We start from the raw sequence: 18136 nt of genomic DNA, 5'->3' as shown, positions 1-18136 counted from the left end.
CACTGTTAAAAGTTCATTGTTCTGTTTAACAGCACTTGGGAAATATAAAAAAAAATGAAATTTTCACAGAGGCTAATAATTGCGTTTTTATCTGTATGTTGTCTCATTTAATCATGATAAAAAAGCACATAAATGAATTGTCTTCCTGTTTATTTGCAGAAAACAGCAGTGCCCCCTTATGTTGAAATTAAGGAGCACAGTACTTATGTGCCAATATGCCCACATTTCATTTTCTTTTTTAAAGTTTTCTGCATGCCAAATTAAAAACAGACAGCAGTTTGGACACCCCTGTTCTACATTATAGCTATAGTTTAATCTTCTAGTGACAGAATGTGAAATACATTTAACCTAATCCATTTTTTCTTTGAAATCCAGGTAAAAACTGTTAGATTACCTCATCCTGGATAGCAAAACATGATTCCCATTCCTGTGTAATTCTTACAAGGTTTGAATATTTTGAACTGGGATGAAACCTGTCTTAAAGCAGCTAATTACTGGATTTAATGATGCAGTTATTTCCTCAGCTGCTGTTTCATAGGTGTAGAATTAACCTTCTTTACTTTAAATATTTAAAAGACACAAGGCATGACATGGGAACTTTATTAGCTGGGCATAAAATAAAGCTGCTGCTCCAGTTTTAATAAATTTGAGTTACAACACTTCTGAACAGGTGAATTTATTAAATTAAAAAAGAATCACCATAGACAATGTCTGTAGCGTACAAAACATGAGATAATCACCTCTACTCAGAACCCCCTTCTGTGTTTTCTGTCAGTAAAAGTCTCGTTTTTAGTTGCTTTAGCAGAACCTTTGAGTGAAACGAAGGTCAATGTGTAACAGCACAATGACAAAGGTTCTCACATTTAGACTTTGCGGCTGAGACCTCGAACGGTCCAAACTGGTTTGTAACTTGAGTCAGACTTCATGACTCTTCATCTCTTTAAAACAATCAGCTGTTTGTAATATGAATGTGAGCCTTAAAAGGCTGAAAATTCACAATTCTGCATGCATGACAAGGACTGTCAGGCTTTAAAAGCCTCAGTAAACATTATTTAAATGTTTCATTTTTAAACAGGCCTCTGGTGATGTTCAAACTCGTATTTCAGGCACTATATCCAATCAGGCTGACATAGAAGGGAAAAGACAGAAAGAGCTCAAAGTTCTGTAAGAAAACTTATTTAATTAAATCAAATGACAGATTTAACCTCACATTATTTTATCTGAGAGAAAAAAAAAATATATAAAAAAACAAGAATTAACATGACAAAAATAAAGAACAGACAATCCTGGCTATGTTTTCTCATCACACTCTGCTGTAATACAGAGCTTCATCATTGTGTGTTTGCTATGTTAGTTTCTTCTTCTCTAACGGCGGTTTTGTGCAGACGAACAATGGATTAGAGTTTATTCCTCCACAAACAGAAGAAGAGAGGGGGGAGGGGAGAGGGAGGCCGACCGTTTTCAGCTCCGTCACCTTCATCAGTCAGTGTGGCCGAAGTTTGCTGGAGGCGGGTGCGGCTTTTTTGGAGGTTTTTTTTGTCCCTCATCAGCCACCACCCTCCTCCTGCCTTTGAGTCTGTACAGCAAGTCACGGCAATCCGTTTAGAAGCCCATTCCTCCCATTCCACCCATACCGCCCATTCCTCCCATGCCACCTGCGGGCATCTCCTTCTCCTCTTTAGGGATCTCTGTGACAACGGCCTCTGCAGTAGAGAGCAGGGAGGCAACTCCAGCAGCGTCCAGGAGGGCAGTCCTCACCACCTGTGGAGGGAGAAGATCACAGGTCATACACCTTAGTTAATGTACCAAAAGATTTGGCCGGTTTGTTGAATTTCACCAAACATTTCAAGCTAATCATTTTCAGAAGCCTTAGCAAAAACACTTCAATCAGCAGCTGGCTGAACTCTACTGCTGTTAAAATTAACATCTACTGTGAAGTGACAGCTGTACCTTGGTAGGGTCGATGATGCCCTTCTCCACCATGTTGACGTACTCTCCCTGCATGGCGTCGTAGCCAAGCTCAGCTGATCCCTGAAGGATCTTCTCCACCACCAGAGAACCCTCCACGCCGGCATTTTTAGCGATCGTCATGGCTGGAATCCTGAGTGCCCGTCTGATAATGTCCACACCTACGAGGACACCAAAACAGGACATCAGATTACTTAGCTGTTTTTTTTTTTGTTTTTTTTTTCAACTTTTCTATGCACTGTTCAATCTAAAAGGATTTGACCTTTATCCATGCCCGTAACACTGCAGACATTTTTCAGCCCATCAACATTTTAACCAAATATTTACCATATCTGAATATCTGAAATAAAACTGATATGCTGGTGCTTAACTCACCAATTTTCTGGTCCGAGTTTGCTGCTTTGATGCCATCGAGTGCCGGGATGCAGCGCAGCAGAGCACAGCCCCCTCCGGGTACAATTCCCTCCTCCACAGCTGCTCGTGTGGCGTTCAGCGCGTCTGTCACTCTGTCCTTCTTCTCGTTCACCTCTACATCACTCGTTCCTCCAATCTAGAAAGAAAATCATGGTCACGACCTTGTTGAATTTGAATAAGTGAGATAGAACAGCGCTTGGATTTTGTGAAAGTCTTACCTTGAGTACAGCTACTCCGTCCGACAGCTTGGCGAGCCTCTCGTTGAGTTTCTCCTTCTCGTAGTCGCTGGTTGTGCTCTCCAGCTGCTCGGCGATCTCTGCAGCACGTTTCTCGACGTCAGCGGGGTTTCCTCCTCCCTTCAGCAGCAGAGTGTCGTCTTTGGTGATCTGCACCTCGCCAATTCTACCAAAGTCGTGAGCTTGGATGTCCTCCAGAGCAAGACCAAGAGACTCGTCTCCAAACACCTGCAGGAAGGAGGAGATTATTCACTTTACTTTTAAAAGCCTTAATTTTGGCTAAATTGATGTATGTATTTTTAATACATTAAGACCTCCATGGACACCTGCCAGTGTGTAAGTTGCTGTTTGTGTTTGTTTACTTATTTTTCAATGAAATGCATATTTAATCAGACATTATGATTAAAAAAAACTAGAGAAAGACAACTTTTTAAGTTAAACCACATGAATGGGGGCTTGTCTTCAGTGGTCAGCACAAGTGTGGCTCTTTTGCCACGTCACCCCCTGATATGTGACACTATCCACAGTCCTGTCATCTCTAATTAAAGGCAAAAGTCTCAAAAATAATAATTATTAACAAAGAGACATTTGCAGCAAACATTTCCGTTTTTCAACAGCTGCTGTTATGACATCTTAGGGTGCATTAAGCTGAGTCACCAGTTAACACAGTTAAATGTTAAACCATAACATCTGGACTGTAACATCCATGTACTGGGTAAAAATGTTAGAGACTGTCTATTCTGGCCACTGATCAGTCTGTGCTGATCTGATCTAACTACAAAAAAACAGATTATTATTATGAAAATTAATCCCAGAATTAACATCAAAGTAACTTCCTCATGTGTCTCCATGTCAGCAGTTTACATCTCACAAGTCATGTAGTTGAAGACAGCCTGCCCTCTAGTGGTGTCCTCCAGTAACACCCTTCACATAAGGTCAGTTATATCTACAATTCTTCTCATGATGCAGCCAGATGTTTACACCAGTACAAGCTTAAACAGTAAAGTGCATGTATAAGCCCTTATTTGAATCAGTACTTGTGGTTAAAAGTGGACTTACAGTGCCCCCAGTGGCAACGGCCATATCCCTCAGCTGGTTCTTCCTGTTGTCTCCAAAGCCCGGTGCTTTAACAGCCACGACCTGCAGACCCACCTTCAGCCTTTAGGGAAAATGATAAAATACTTAGTGATGTTAATCTAATAACTCTCAGAAACCAGCACCTGGAAAATCTTTGTAACGTGAGCTACTTTAAAGCTGGTCAGGAGGGAATCATACACAAAGATATTCCTTTATTCCTGTTTATATTTCTTATTCTATTCTTTTATACATATATTTCCTACAGTTTTCATGATTTATTGAATATAGAAGAAACTGTTACACCTAAATTTACCCTGGAAATTAGTAAATACTTTGATCAGATATTTAACATGAAGTACCTGTTGAGGACGAGCGTGCTGAGTGCCTCTCCATCCACATCTTCAGCCACAATGACCAGCGGTTTGCGGTGCTGGTTGGCGATCTCCAGAGCTGGTACGATGCTCTGAACACTGGAGATCTTCTTCTCACTCAGCAGCAGGTAGGCGTCCTGGAACTCACACTTCTGACCTGAAGATGGAGTAAACCGGTGTTACAAACAATGTTACAACAGAGGGTGTTCACTAAACAGAGTTGATGTTTAATAATGCAAAGGTTTAGTGTGAACATGTGTACCTTTGGCAGTGTTGATGAAATATGGGGAGATGTAACCTCGGTCAAACTTCATGCCCTCGATGATCTCCAGCTCGTCGTGGAGAGTTTTCCCGTCCTGAAAGAGAGCGCATGTTCAGTCTGGTCTCATAAACAGGCTTTATCTTAAAGGATTTATCCTCTGCAGACACAGTAATCCATCATTAAAACAGAAAAAAAACCTCAGAGCAACTTTAAGCCTCTTATGATTAACAATTAGGCAATTTAAAATTTGTACAGCAAGTACAAAAGAGGAAATCAGACATTTACTAAAGACAGTTAAAATCTTCCAGATTTGATCATTAAAAGATCCTGTTGATTTCACTTTTTTTTCTTGACATATTCCCACACTGTTCCTCAGTGAGTTTTTCCCTTCATTTCATTTCCCAAAATCTTTTTATACTGTTGAATATTCTGTGTAAGCTGTTTATGAACTTTTAAAAGTACGTTATGAAAAGTCTGAAAAACATTAGGCTGTTTTACCAGAATTTTAAACTTTTACATACTAAATTAAGTCAAATGATATCAACACCTTTTTTGATACCACAGAAGCATGATTTTGATGCTTTATTGTGGCATTAATCAAAAATTCAAAACACAATACTGAAAATTATTGATGTATAACAAAGTCAGATCATTCTACTTTAATCTGTTGTGAGTTATTGCCCCAGAAAAGTTTAAAAATAAAGTGATGAAGTGTTTTTTGTGCTTTTTGGCCTATCATAAACATGAATACTCCTTGAATACTCCTTTCAGAGTAAACATTTTTAGAAACCATTTACAGCTTTAAAGGGTAGATGAGGAAAACTGAGTTTTGGGCTTGTAACATCACACCGAGTGCTGGTTTCTCCTCCATTTGATGTCACTGGTTTTTGGCATTATCACTTCTTCTTTGGCAATTACGGTTGATGCCAAAATTGTTTTTGTGTTATTGCTAACTGAATTTTTTTCTATGCTGGGTTTTTCTAAGCTTCTTTTTCACTTCAGTGAAGACCATTTAAATCTTTCTCTGGCTCTGCTGTGGCAGCCGTTTCACTCTTTTAACCTCAGTTTCCCTTTTTCAATCTGATTATCAATCAGACTAATTACCTGAAGAGTTACACCTAGACGTAAACACAGTACACTGAATCATAATTAACTTACTGATCCTGAACCTATAACAGGCCTTGCCAAGTAGCTAGGTCTAGGCTTGTATTATTCACTGTTTTAACCTTAAAATTTGTTGTCTGTTAAAATTAACTAATTTTTCTTATAACACTGTTTAGATGTCTTGTGATTGTGGGTCACTTTGGTCAGGTCTAACTATTATAAATCTGCTACACAATTAAATCTGACATGATTATTTGTCCCTAAACAAATAAACCTGGACTATGTGAGACAAACCTTGACTGTGATGACACCTTTGCGGCCAACTTTCTTCATGGCATTGGAAATGATGTTACCGATCTCCACGTCTCCATTGGCTGAGATTGTAGCGACCTTTAAGACAAGAACATAATCATTACACCATTTCATTGGAAGTACAAAGGATTTCTAATTTTCATCAAACACTGCAGAGCTTACCTCTGCAAACTCAACCTTTTTAACAAACAAACTTGTGCCTAAGTTGATCAAAATTTCAAAGCATGTTGTTTTTTAGTCTTTAGGGGACCATGACGTTGTTTCCTAACTTTTTACTTAGGGTTAGGTGCTATTTATGTTGTGAGTGGACAAGATAATGTCAGATACTACACACAAGATAACCAGCTGATGCTCGTCTTTATGTGGATCACTGGTTGTTTTGATTGCAGTTTAATATTTGCAGCAATGATTTTTATTCCCTGTGAGTAGATTAAAGATATTGAATCATACCTGTGCAATCTCTTCCGGTGTAGTGACAGGCTTGGAGAGCTCCTTCAGTTCATTAATAACACATTCAACGGCCGTCATGACACCACGGCGGATCTCCACGGGGTTGGCGCCCTTGCTGATGGTGTCAAAGCCCTCCTTGGCGATGGCCCTGGCGAGCACTGTGGCGGTGGTGGTGCCGTCTCCGGCCTCCTCATTGGTGTTGTTAGCCACATCCTGCACCAGCTTGGCACCGATGTTCTTGTACTTGTCCTTCAGGTCGATGCTCTTGGCTACCGTCACGCCGTCCTTGGTGACCTTTGGGCTGCCCCAGCTCTGCTCGATGATGACTGTGCGGCCCTGGAGAAGAGAGGGAGAGTTATAACACAGTTGGATTATAAAATTATCTTCTACTGCAGTTAGGTAAAAGCTTTTAGACATGCAGTTGGAGAACTTTAACATCTTTCAATCAGTATATGTTGCTCTGGAATTTAAAAAAAGCAAAAGCTGGCAAGTCTGTAGTTTATTTATTGCATGCCACACACATAGAAATTTCAGTTTACAACTTAATTACTGTTTTAATTAAAGTCACTAATGCCTTTATACCATAGTTTTCTTTAGACTGATCCAAGGGATGAATGAGTTTAGTCATTTAGTTTGTTTCCTCACCCATAAATGATTTTAGGGAGGGCCAAATGAGTAAAATTGTCTGCACTTTCTTATATCAATCTAATCTGTATTTAATTTGCCACTTTGTATGGGACAGAGGAAAGAGAGACAGAAGATCATGATTGTGTCCCTTCAGTGAAAAGCTGACTAAGTTGTAATGTCTAATGTTAAACTCATGCTGCTTTTGCTGTTGTCTGAAGTTTTAAGTGGCAGATTTGTTTTTGATGATCATGGAGATATGGGCAAACATCAATAAGCCTCATACATTTGGATCAACCTGTGGTGATAACTGAATATAAGTAATGTTAAAGGCTGTTTGCAGATGACATCACAGCGAGATCTCCAGATAGAGAGAAGAAAAACTTTCTGGATAAAGAAGCAGTATCAAAATGCAATATGTAGCACATCATTGGGATCATCAGACTGAAAACAACCTATTTGAGCATAAATGCTGCTGTTGAACATGGCTAACAAAGCAGAAACAGACATAAAAACAAAGCATTACGAGACATGGAAGAACAAGATGCTGTGAGGGGAGCAGTGCAGTTTTCTTCAGCTTTACATGGATAGTCTTCACAGTTGCCGGATTATCAAATAATTTACTGTGATAAAATTCTTATTTATCAACAAAATGATTACTTAACACTAATGAGGTGTATAAAACCCATCATATAGACTGAATTAACAATACTAAACCCTTTGATTACCTTCGGGCCCATCGTGACAGCTACAGCGTCAGCCAGCAGGTCGACTCCCTGCAGCATCAGCGCCCGGGCATCAGCGCCAAACTTCACATCCTTTGCGTACGCACGTGTTAGGTGAGGAGCCAGCGCCCGGCACACAGGCCTCACCTGCTTCATGACTGTGGGTAAACGAAACATCTGTGTGGAAAGAAAAGGAAACACAGCATCCATTCATAAATAACTGATCAATCAGAATCAGTGTTCTGTTAAATCTTAAATATGGTAAAACAACTTTTATAGGTTTCACTGTTTGGAGAGAAGAGCCATAGTTCACATCAATAATTATTCTCTAAATTCCCCCTCAAAAGTATCACATGGGAGACTGTGACAAAGGTTAACTCTCCCCTTAGTGGCCATGAGTGGTATAACAGCAGAAATGAATGAAAGGAGGTCCACTGACAGAGATGGTCAAACATTATCTGAGTTCTCAGAGTCACCTTCAACTGATGGGTGCGATTACAAGCAAAGGAAGAATGCAGAAAGATAGGATAAATCTGCTTTTATACAAACTTTTTAGGCTAAAATCTACTAATACAGATTTAATGCCAATAAAATTGTGCATATCTACTATAGACATAATCAAACAATGGATTGGGGGATTACTGTGATGTGTAATACATTTTATGATGCGGGCTGCATGGTGGCACAGGGGTTACAGCAACAAGGTTCCCGATCCAAATCCTAATCAGGGCCTTTCTACATATTCCCCACTAGTAGGGGTGGGTTCTCTTCAAGTATTTTGGCATCTTCCCACAGACATCCCAAAGACATGCTCATTAGGTGACTAACTGGCCATAGGTGTGAGTTTGCCTGGGAGTCTGTCTATACATGTCCCTGTGATTGACTAGTGACCAGTCCATGAAGTACTGTTGGGTACTGAGTTGACATTCATGGACTCCTTGTTACAAAAGTGATTTTTTAAAAAGTTGCCACTAAATGGATGTGATACATGTTTTTAGGGATGCATGACATTGGATTTTTGCATTTATCTGATAGGTCAATACGGATATATGCAGGTATTTAAATGTAGTTCAGACTTAAAACTTAAGTCCTTAAAATACACAATTTTAAGTTGTAGTATGATCAAATTTCAGGCCTTCAAACAGACAATGGATTGATGACCAATTAGGAAAAGACTTAAGCTGATGTAGGTCTGTTGGTCTAGCCTATAAGTACTCCAACCTATTCGGTTGTACGGCAAATAAACACAGCTGAATAAGGCAGACTTTTAGGCACAGTATCAGTTGTAAATATTGGCAGTGATTTAAACATCTGTTGATACCAATATTATACTGATAATATCGAGCACCCCTCCGTGTTTTGCGTGTGTAATATTACTGTCTTTTGATAAGTTTAATAACTTAAATTACTATTTAAAAAAATAAATTTGAATAGATTTTTTAATCCTTATTCCTACCTTCAACACACAAAGCCATCAGGTGACACAACTGGGAATTTGTAAAAAATAATATATGCATTTTCCTTTTGTTAATCCTGTAAGAATTCTTTGGTAATTACCCCTAAAATGTCCATATTAGCTCGCACATATGTCTTTTGGGGGTGTCTGATTATTACCTTAGGATAGCGGACTCCATTGTCATGGTATTTAGAGACTTAAGCAAAATAGTGAAAAACAATTTACAAATGAGTGAGTTCAATACTGAAAGTATTGCTATGGGGATTTTTTTTTTAAACCCGTTTATTAGATAGTGGGAATAGTGTTGGTGTGCCATTGTATTTTTTGTCAGAAGCAAGTCACTGAGGAAGTGCTCTTTCAAATCTAATTAAACCTGATTGTGAATGGCTTAAATTCGATTTAATGCAGATAAAGTTCGTTGATAATGAATCCCCACTCCAGTTCCTGGTTACCCCACGTGTGCTCTTCAGGTCGTGCGTCACAAGGTCAAATTGTAAAAGCATGTGCGGAACTGATTCACCACCATCACTGCTCAGCCCTCTGTCGGACCATCACATTAACAGGGGCTCAATGATCAATATCTGATCGATAAACATGTACCTTACGGCTCATTCGTACTTCTAAGACTCCCACTGTGCTGCCATTTAAGTTGTTCCCAGCTCTACAGCATGGCATGACTTCAATAAGGAGAGGTTTCATCAGACAGTCACGACTTCAATTACGATCTTAATCCGATTTAATAACCAAGTGAGATTTAGTTCATATAGCTAGATTACAGATAGATTGCACCGTTAGCAGCCTGTTCTCACGTATGTCCTTGCAGTTAATCAGAGAAATCTGTTAGCAATGAGTTATTTAAGCTAGCTGTCTTGACAGCACAAAATCCACTACTAAAAGTCAACGCTTGTCAAAAGCAGATAGAGACTGTAACATTGAGTTGATAGCGCTAAACGCTTGATAAAATGTCAGAACTTACTTTTGAGGTGAAAGCTTGCGGCTGCTACGAGTCTGCAAGACGGAATGATATAACGCCTGGACGTTTGAGGACAGCGGTGTGGTACAGACAGGCTGCTGAGCTGGGACTGCACATGGCCTATCACATCCGGGTAATTTACCGGCGCGCCCCGGAATCTGAGTATTACATCAACTAGCTTGAACAAATGTCGCATTTTTTTTAGTTTAGAATGATAGACATAAATTTAAGTGAATTTGTGGATTTTTTTACTGACTCATTTCAAATTTCAGGTTTAAAACACTTGTAAATCGTCGTTATTATATCGATTATATAATAATGCTCGTTCCTGGGCCTGACGATTCTAGAAATTTCCCGTGTGCCATTGGAGGAAAAAATAAAGGTCAAAGTTGACGTTGTGCAATATTACTCCAACTAAAAATGAATGAATATAAGAGGAAACACTAAATTTGTCTGCTCCAAAGTCACTCATACATGTCCGAGTTAAGTTTATTTGTGGTAATCGCTGTTTTGAGTTTCGTTTTAGCCGTTAGGTGTACTAGAATTTTCGGTTAGGCAAAGAAACAAGTTAGGATAGGGACCACGCATGCGCAGTATCCTTCTGGATATTTCCTCACGTGGAGCGATTCCCCTTCACTGTGTCAGATCCACGCTCAAGAAGAAATCGGGGTGCAGCTCCACGCCGGCTTTTAGACCACTTTTACGTGCAGACATGGTAAGAAACTAGATCCAACATTTCAATATTTATGATGGATACTAATTATAGTGATGTTAGCAGCGAACGGGACATTTTGAGGCTACATATGGCTGCTAAGTTACGGCTAGCAGGCTGCTAATTTTAAGTAAGGAGGCGTTAATGTTCATCACAAGGTCAAATAGCTCAGAAGCAGATTTAAAAGGAGCATAGGATAATCATAAGACGATGTATGTCATGATTTATTAGAGGAACTGTCAGAGGTGAAAAAGACCGGGTTTTATCAGAGCTAAATTTGTAGGTGCAGCTACAAAATCGCTGTCAGCTAACATACTGACACATATTCCGTCTTTATGTTTATCATTGAGATACTTCGCTGTCAATAAACGGTCATATAGAGGCTTGATAAGTCCTGGGAGACTTATTATAATGCCAACGGATCGTGACATTCATCACTGCTGCAGACACGTGCATGAATCAAGTGTCTGTGATCTCACCGATAATCAGACTAGTACGGGTGAATGTATTTAATCTACCTTAATGTAAGTGATAGGTCTGATTCATTTCTCACATTGCACCATGCATGTCCTTGATCAGTGAAACATATGAGTTACATGCGAGTTGAAATCACTTCCTGCTTCCTCTACGTAGGCTGTGACCTCACAATGACCTAGGCATGACCAGTGGTTATTTGACCATGGCTAAATCTGGTAAAATGGCAATCTTATTTAACATGGAAGACGCATCTGCATTAATTTTTTAAAGAAAATTATTCAAAAACGTGACGTCAAAGTGAACAAGACAAGGTTTTTAGAAAGCAATTTGTCCTGCTGGTTATGCAGAGTAAATAATTGAAGACACTGATGTTATATGAATTAAAAGGTGCATAAGAAGCAGTGGAAATAGTACAAGAATATCAGCTAAAGTAATTTTTTAAAATTCAGTTTTATTACACATATAACAAACAGAAAGGAAAACATACAGAACTGAACAAAGAATGTAATACATGCACGGCATGATAAATTGAAAGTCATGTTAATTAAAGAAATGTGCAGGAGAAGCCAAAAAAACCCATATGGGCTTATTAAGTGCCCTCATTAGCGAGAAAATAAACATTCAGATGAAAAATCAAAGTGGTGCAAAGTCGCATGGTCTTTTCCCAGCTCAGTAAAAACTAGTACATTCAGAAATTTGGCTTAACATTACTAACAATCATTTTATACATTTTTCAATGAAAAAGAGAATAAAAACGTAAAAAATGTCACTCTTTTAATACCACAGTTCATATCGAAATTACAATATAAGTCAAATAATCTCAGTTTAATTTATTTCCAAAATTGTTCAGCCCTAGTGTGGCTGTAAAAGGGCACAAAATAAGGGGCAGGGCAAAGATAGTACTTTTTAAAAGAGTCCTGTGGACTTTATGGCATTATTTTTTTATCCTGAGGTATATTCATGGCCTATTGGAAATGGCTGCAGTAGTATGTCCTTTCAGTAAATGCACCATTTGAGGAGCAGGGTCTCTTATTAGGAATTAAGGTTTTCATGCTTTCATTTTAACATTTTTCATCTCAGCTGCTATGATTACTGAATACAAAGGGAAGAATTTCAAAAGGTGCGTGATGTTATTTGAGCATCTTAAGACAATGTGCTGCTGATGAACTCTGTCAAAAGCAGAGACATTGTGTAGTTTATAGACCAACTTTATTTGACTGATGTGTTTCAGCTTTTGGCCTTCAGGGCCATCAGGCCACAAGCTTAAAATCAGTCTAATAAAGCTGTTCTTTAAATTACAAGTGTTGCTGGACCTTTCTTTTTCCTTGGACTTTGTAATTCTCCATGCACCTTGGAAGTTGGTGAAGTCATGCCAGATATACCTACCTCATCTAAAGGAGCATAGACACAAAAATAAGCTGATGAAATGAGATAGGCGGATGGCCCCCTCTGTCACTTAAGTATAGGAACATTCTGTGGGAAACACTGAAAAGAGTAAAAACAAGAATGAATGAAATGTCAAATATCATATTAATAAAACAATTTGACTCCATAAAGGAGTGCTCCAGCTTTAAAAACCTTGATTAAATGTTCTCATCATTTCTGAGTTGGTCTGATACAGTGTTAATTATTGTGTTACGCATCCATTTTTATAAATAATTCAGACAATTACAAACAAGGCATTCTAAATAGGTAGAAATCCTGAGGGTCACAATCATCCTTTAGAACCTGTCCCCCCACCACATCATAAAGTACTGCAAAGAGAACCTTCTGGAAAACTGAACAGACTGGCCTCTCCTGTTATCTCCTATGGTGTTTAAAAACCTGCAGGATGTTTCCTCACAGATCAAGGCTGTTATCATGGACACTGTTTGGATTTTGTAACTGACTGATCCCCTCAAAGACCAAGATGGCTCTATCATTAGTCCTCGTCCTTCTCTGCCTTAGGTTAAACAGTCACGTTGTTAAAGTGACTCCTCCTCCTCTGGAGCTACAACTGAATCTGATCAGTCAACAAACTCTGGGACATTTTTTTCTCCAGCTCAACCCCCTCAGCTTTCTGTTTTTCTTTCTTTTTTTTCTTTTTTTTTTTTTTTATTTTAACTCCCAGCCACCAGGCGACCTTCAGCCAAGGTCGCTCTTACATCTGCTGTTATCAGACTGGCGGCAGTTGGTGCAATAAATCTTAGAGAAGCCCTTGACCTCCTCTCACTCATTCATTCACTGCTTTAACTGTTGGCATCACCTAAAACATTAGATCTAAGGACAAAACGTTAAATTTCATTACTCTACAAATAATCTGATTGGACAAAGGCAGCCTCTATGTAGTAGCTGTTCATTCATTGTACAGACGTCCTCACTTAAGCGCTCTGTTACCTCATCTAACCTCACCCCTCCTCCTCCTTCTTACCTCTCTCCTTTCCCTCTCAGAGCAGCCACACTTGCTTTAATCATTACTGAGTTCAACCAGAAGAGTTCTGCATTTACAAGCCTCAAACTGAGGTTTTAAGCTTGTTTCCTTGGCTGTAGTTAAATAGTTGTTGTCCTGAGACAAGCTTTTTGTTGCATCCAATTGAATAGGATTCATTGCAGCATCATGGCAAAAGAAAAAAAAATCCAACATGTGTGTTTGTAGAAGTTGCTGAATTTGTTGAAGTATGATTTGTGGTTGTCACAATAATTGCACCAATCAAATGGCAATGGTCTGTTACTGAAAGTTGCAAAATTCCTAATAAAGAAGGAAAAACAGAATTTCTGACTTTATAATACAAGGGGAAATACATTCATCTGTTCATAATCTGTTTTGATGTCTTAGCAAAATTTAAACAATTAAGGGAGAGAAATAATTAGGGATAAATGATACTGGATTTCTGCCGATATACAATGTAATGATATTTCAAAATATTTTATGCTCAGAACACTAAAGTTTAATAATTACAGATGTGCAAAGAAGACTTCACCTTGTGTAGTTCTGTCTTGCCTAAAACTTCATAAACTTATTCATGCATAAAGCTAATACTTACAGCCAGTGTAGGCCAATATTTACTACTAATAAAGGCTGATATCTAAAGCTAGTATAGGCTGACATCTACAGCCGACATGGGCTGATAACTACAGCCAACATGGGCTGATATCTATAGCCAGAGTATGCTGATTTTACAGTCAATCTCAGTCGACATTTAAAGTTGATATGGGCCAATATTTACGGCTAATTTGGGCTGACTTTACAGATGATATCGCAGATATTGACAGTTGATTAAGGCTGATATGTGCAGCCAAAATGGGCCAAAATTTACTGATTTTATTATATTTGTCAGTTTGGGCTGACATTTGCAGATACAATTTGGTAAATATTGATTTAAATGTTTGTATTTTTATATAATTCCCTTTTAAAAGGGAAATAAGCAATAGCTATAAACTCTGCAGCACATCAGCTTCATGCTCTGAAACAATTTTGAACTGCAGTCTTGCTACTAAATAAAGATAAATTCAGTTCAAGGCAATACCCACCAATGTCAGGCTGATTATACTGTGCATTCTTAAAGAATGAGATATAGAAGAAAGAAGGCCAAAATGTTTTAATGGTACAAAGATTTTGTGATATACAGAACATCTAATGAAACTCAACTCCCTTCACATATTTAAAATTGTTTAATGAAATACAAAAGCATTTGTGAAACACACAAAACAGAAAATACAAATAAGTTCTTGAAATGCTAAAACCTTAACTGATATGCAAAAAAAATTAATAAAATATTTTGACACAAACTTTATCAAAATATGAAAAGATGAAAATTGCAAACACATTTTGTGAAACTCGAAACTAGATTTTTTTTTAAGCCTTTACATCGTTGATGAAAATAACAGATTGTGTTATTTTACAGCTGTAGTATTGAAATGTGCTGCCGTATTCTTAAAGCTTCATATTTGATGCAGCATAAAAGCCAAAGATTTTTTTAGTGTTTGCGGAAGTTGTGAAACCCAGAATGAAGTCTGGAGGGTTGGGGGAATATAGGGTTGTGTTTAAAAAAAGGACTAAAAACAGCTATTATCTGATGATATCAGCTTTGTCTCTGTCGATTATAGAAAGTTAATATGCCAGTTAAAAAGTAATCTTTTTAATGGTCATTTTTTCCATGTATTTATTTTCTTTTGGTCACTTGCAGGCCTTCAGAAAATTCCTCCCGTTGTTCGACCGGGTGCTGGTGGAGCGCTTCACAGCAGAGACGGTAACAAAAGGCGGCATCATGCTGCCAGAGAAGTCTCAAGGCAAAGTGCTGCAGGCCACAGTGGTGGCAGTCGGACCCGGCTCTGTGAATCAGGTAAAGTATTAGTGATACTAGGGTAGCAAAATAACTATGAGAAATGTTGGGTTTTATAAATACTCTGTGGATGCTTGTGTGACTTTTATCTGTGTTTTTTTTAATCTAGAAAGGAGATCTGCAGCCGGTCAGCGTGAAAGTTGGAGAGAAAGTTCTCCTGCCAGAGTACGGTGGAACTAAAGTCAGTCTGGATGATAAGGTACGGGACATTTATCTGTGACGACTAAATGAGTGAACATTTGTTTAAGTGTCTTCCCCTGCTAATTTCTTCATTCTTATTCTGTCCTGTAGGACTATTTCCTGTTCCGAGATGGAGATATCCTTGGTAAATACGTTGATTGAATTTGATTTTGTTTTCGTCGCTGTAGAAGTCCCCACCATCGCCTGGAAGAGAAGAAATTATGTTGTCTCATTCATGTCTTTTTTTTCTATGTTATTTCAATTGTAAATAATTCTAATCACATTTTGTTACAATAATAAAGGTGAACTGTTGGATTTTTGGCTTTTTGTCTCAAGTACTTTTTGGACATTTTTGAAAGGAAAATATGAATTTGGTGGAGCTATATATCTGCCTGTTAAAATTAATATCAATGGTTTTATGTTCATATGTAAGCCATCATTTGATATTTTTAATTATAAACTTATATAGGTTCATATAGGTTGAAAAGTGAATAATTTTAAGGGTAAAAATGTATAAATTGGCTTCTGAAATGGAGATGACTAGAAGCAGAAGGATATATTAAACAAAAGTACAAAAGCATGTAGATCAGTACAAGTATTTAAGTAATCATACATAGTATATTTAATACATTCTTACAATCTGCCTCTGTTGTACCACCTGGCAAGTACAAATATGTGTTATGGCAGAGAGGAAAAACACAGTATTTGTAGATTTGTAGTACAGTTTAAGCTTTGTATATACAGTGCATTCTGCAAGTATTCAGACATTTACTTTTTTAATTTTATGTTGCAGCCTGATGCTATAGTAGAAAAAATGTACTCAATTGGTACCCCATATTGGTAAGGAATTTAGAATTTTTGCAAATGTATTTTAAAAAATGAACAAATTGACTTAAGTATTCAGACCCTTTGCAACAACACCATGGCTTCTGTTATTTCTACTGATCATTGCAGAGATGTTTCTACACCTTGATTGGAGTCCACCTGTGGTAATTAAATTGATCATGATTCATTAAGGCTCACACTTCTCTATAGAAGTTTGCAAAAAATAAAAAAACCCCATTTGAAAATGAGCTGGCTTTTATGTGTTCACTGAGGAGAGGCTTAGCCACTTTGTCATAAAGCCCAGGTCAGTGGAGGGCTTCAGTGATGGTTTGTGATGATCTTTGTCTCATCTCCACACAGGATCTCTGGAGCTCAGAGTGACTATCGGGTTCTTGGTCACCTCTACTGCTCAGTTATTCTGGACGACCAGCTCCTGAAAGAGCTGGTTGTGTCAAACTTCTTGAGTTTGAGAATTATTGAGGCTATTGTTCTCTTGGAAACTTTTAGCGCAGAAGAATTGTTTTTGTAGCCTTCCCCAGATCTGTGCCTGTCAACAATCCTGTTTCTTCAGGCAATTCCTTTGATCTCATGTCTTGGTTTTTGCTCTGATGTACAGGGCTTAATAAATTTATTAGACCACCGCTCAAAGTAAGGTTTATGCCACAGCTGCACTAAATTAACAGCATTGATAATTACCAAAAATATTATTTAAGTTTCTGCAATGGTTAATACACCAATATGTAGAAGCTCTTTAACCCAAATTATATTTTTAATGCTAAAATATATAATTATTATTGTTATCCATTTATTTTCAAATTTACTGATTACAAAAGAACTGAAAAAAAATCATAAAGCACATTATTATTTCTTGATTTAAATGTCAAATTATAGTTATTTACTTGCATTCCTGAACAGAAAAAGGCGTTTTAGTGGTTGAATGTTATGCTTGATTAATTTCTGACTTCTCAGAGAAGCCCAGTGAGCCGTCTCAAATTTGTGTATAAAAGGGTGAATTCAGTTTGAAATTCCTCATTCCTGTTCAAAATAGTGAAACGTGGAGAGCTCACTGAAAATGAAAGAGTCCACATTAAAGCACTTCATGATGCTGGATGGTCTCTGAGACAAATATGACAGGTGGTCTAATAAATTTGTTAAGGACTGTACATTACCAGTTGTGAGGCTGTTTTCACTTTGTAGTTATAGGTGACGGAGTGTAGATCAATGAGGAAAACAATATTTTTGGACTGTAGCATAAGGCTGGAACATAACGTTTATTAAGTTAAGGGGGCTGAAGACTGTTGTTTGCGTTTGCAGCTCTAGATGGTGTTGTAATAGATATATGGAAACCAATTTCTTCAAGGTCGTCATACGTTCATAGCACTGAAGAGTCCAGTTTTCACGAAACGAGAAAACAGCTCCCTTTCAGCTTTATGACCATACATTTTCTTCTAAATGTAAGTTTTTTGGGGGAGCAGTTGAAGAAATAGGGTTAATTTTCTCATCATAGAAAGGAGCATCACTACTGTATGACATAAAGCTTTGCTGCCTACATGCGCTCCTCAGATGCTAGGATTTTTCAGATTCGTAAGTTGTTCCTTCGATTTTCAATGTATTTTCGAGATGGAAGCCATAATGTAGGAACATTTTG

At 38.0% G+C, this 18136-nt stretch overlaps 2 protein-coding genes across 2 annotated transcripts; one reads left to right on the top strand and one right to left on the bottom strand.

Annotated features, from left to right (window-relative positions):
* Nucleotides 1-1160: 1160 nt before the first annotated feature.
* hspd1 (heat shock 60 protein 1) lies at nucleotides 1161-10096 on the bottom strand. Its single transcript, XM_041807541.1, has 11 exons — nucleotides 9976-10096; nucleotides 7547-7720; nucleotides 6195-6530; nucleotides 5727-5822; nucleotides 4329-4422; nucleotides 4055-4223; nucleotides 3678-3777; nucleotides 2601-2846; nucleotides 2344-2518; nucleotides 1951-2129; nucleotides 1161-1761 (listed from the first exon to the last, which is right to left on the bottom strand). Exons 2-11 carry the CDS (start codon nucleotides 7718-7720, stop codon nucleotides 1603-1605), a joined length of 1728 nt encoding a protein of 575 aa, XP_041663475.1. The 5' UTR covers nucleotides 9976-10096; the 3' UTR covers nucleotides 1161-1602.
* Nucleotides 10097-10401: 305 nt separating this feature from the next.
* On the top strand, nucleotides 10402-15978 carry hspe1 (heat shock 10 protein 1). Its single transcript, XM_041807002.1, has 4 exons — nucleotides 10402-10687; nucleotides 15328-15483; nucleotides 15593-15682; nucleotides 15775-15978. The coding sequence occupies exons 1-4, from the start codon at nucleotides 10559-10561 to the stop codon at nucleotides 15823-15825; spliced, it is 426 nt and encodes a 141-aa protein (XP_041662936.1). The 5' UTR covers nucleotides 10402-10558; the 3' UTR covers nucleotides 15826-15978.
* Nucleotides 15979-18136: the final 2158 nt, after the last annotated feature.

Source organism: Cheilinus undulatus, linkage group 15, assembly GCF_018320785.1.
Source record: "Cheilinus undulatus linkage group 15, ASM1832078v1, whole genome shotgun sequence".
Classification (NCBI taxonomy): domain Eukaryota; kingdom Metazoa; phylum Chordata; class Actinopteri; order Labriformes; family Labridae; genus Cheilinus; species Cheilinus undulatus.
Note: the sequence above shows the minus strand (reverse complement) of the source record. Positions and strands in the feature narration are given on the sequence as shown.

What these genes read in the sequence shown, in the direction of transcription:
- hspd1 (XM_041807541.1), bottom strand. Translation starts at nt 7,720, where the DNA reads ATGTTTCGTTTACCCACAGTCATGAAGCAGGTGAGGCCTGTGTGCCGG. An exon ending in CACCGGAAGAGATTGCACAG is followed by an intron (nt 5,823 to 6,194) that starts GTATGATTCAAT and finishes CTTGTCTTAAAG; the next exon opens with GTCGCTACAATCTCAGCCAA. An exon ending in TTTCATCAACACTGCCAAAG is followed by an intron (nt 4,224 to 4,328) that starts GTACACATGTTC and finishes CTCCATCTTCAG; the next exon opens with GTCAGAAGTGTGAGTTCCAG.
- hspe1 (XM_041807002.1), top strand. Translation starts at nt 10,559, where the DNA reads ATGCGCAGTATCCTTCTGGATATTTCCTCACGTGGAGCGATTCCCCTT. An exon ending in CACTTTTACGTGCAGACATG is followed by an intron (nt 10,688 to 15,327) that starts GTAAGAAACTAG and finishes GGTCACTTGCAG; the next exon opens with GCCTTCAGAAAATTCCTCCC. An exon ending in AAGTCAGTCTGGATGATAAG is followed by an intron (nt 15,683 to 15,774) that starts GTACGGGACATT and finishes TCTGTCCTGTAG; the next exon opens with GACTATTTCCTGTTCCGAGA.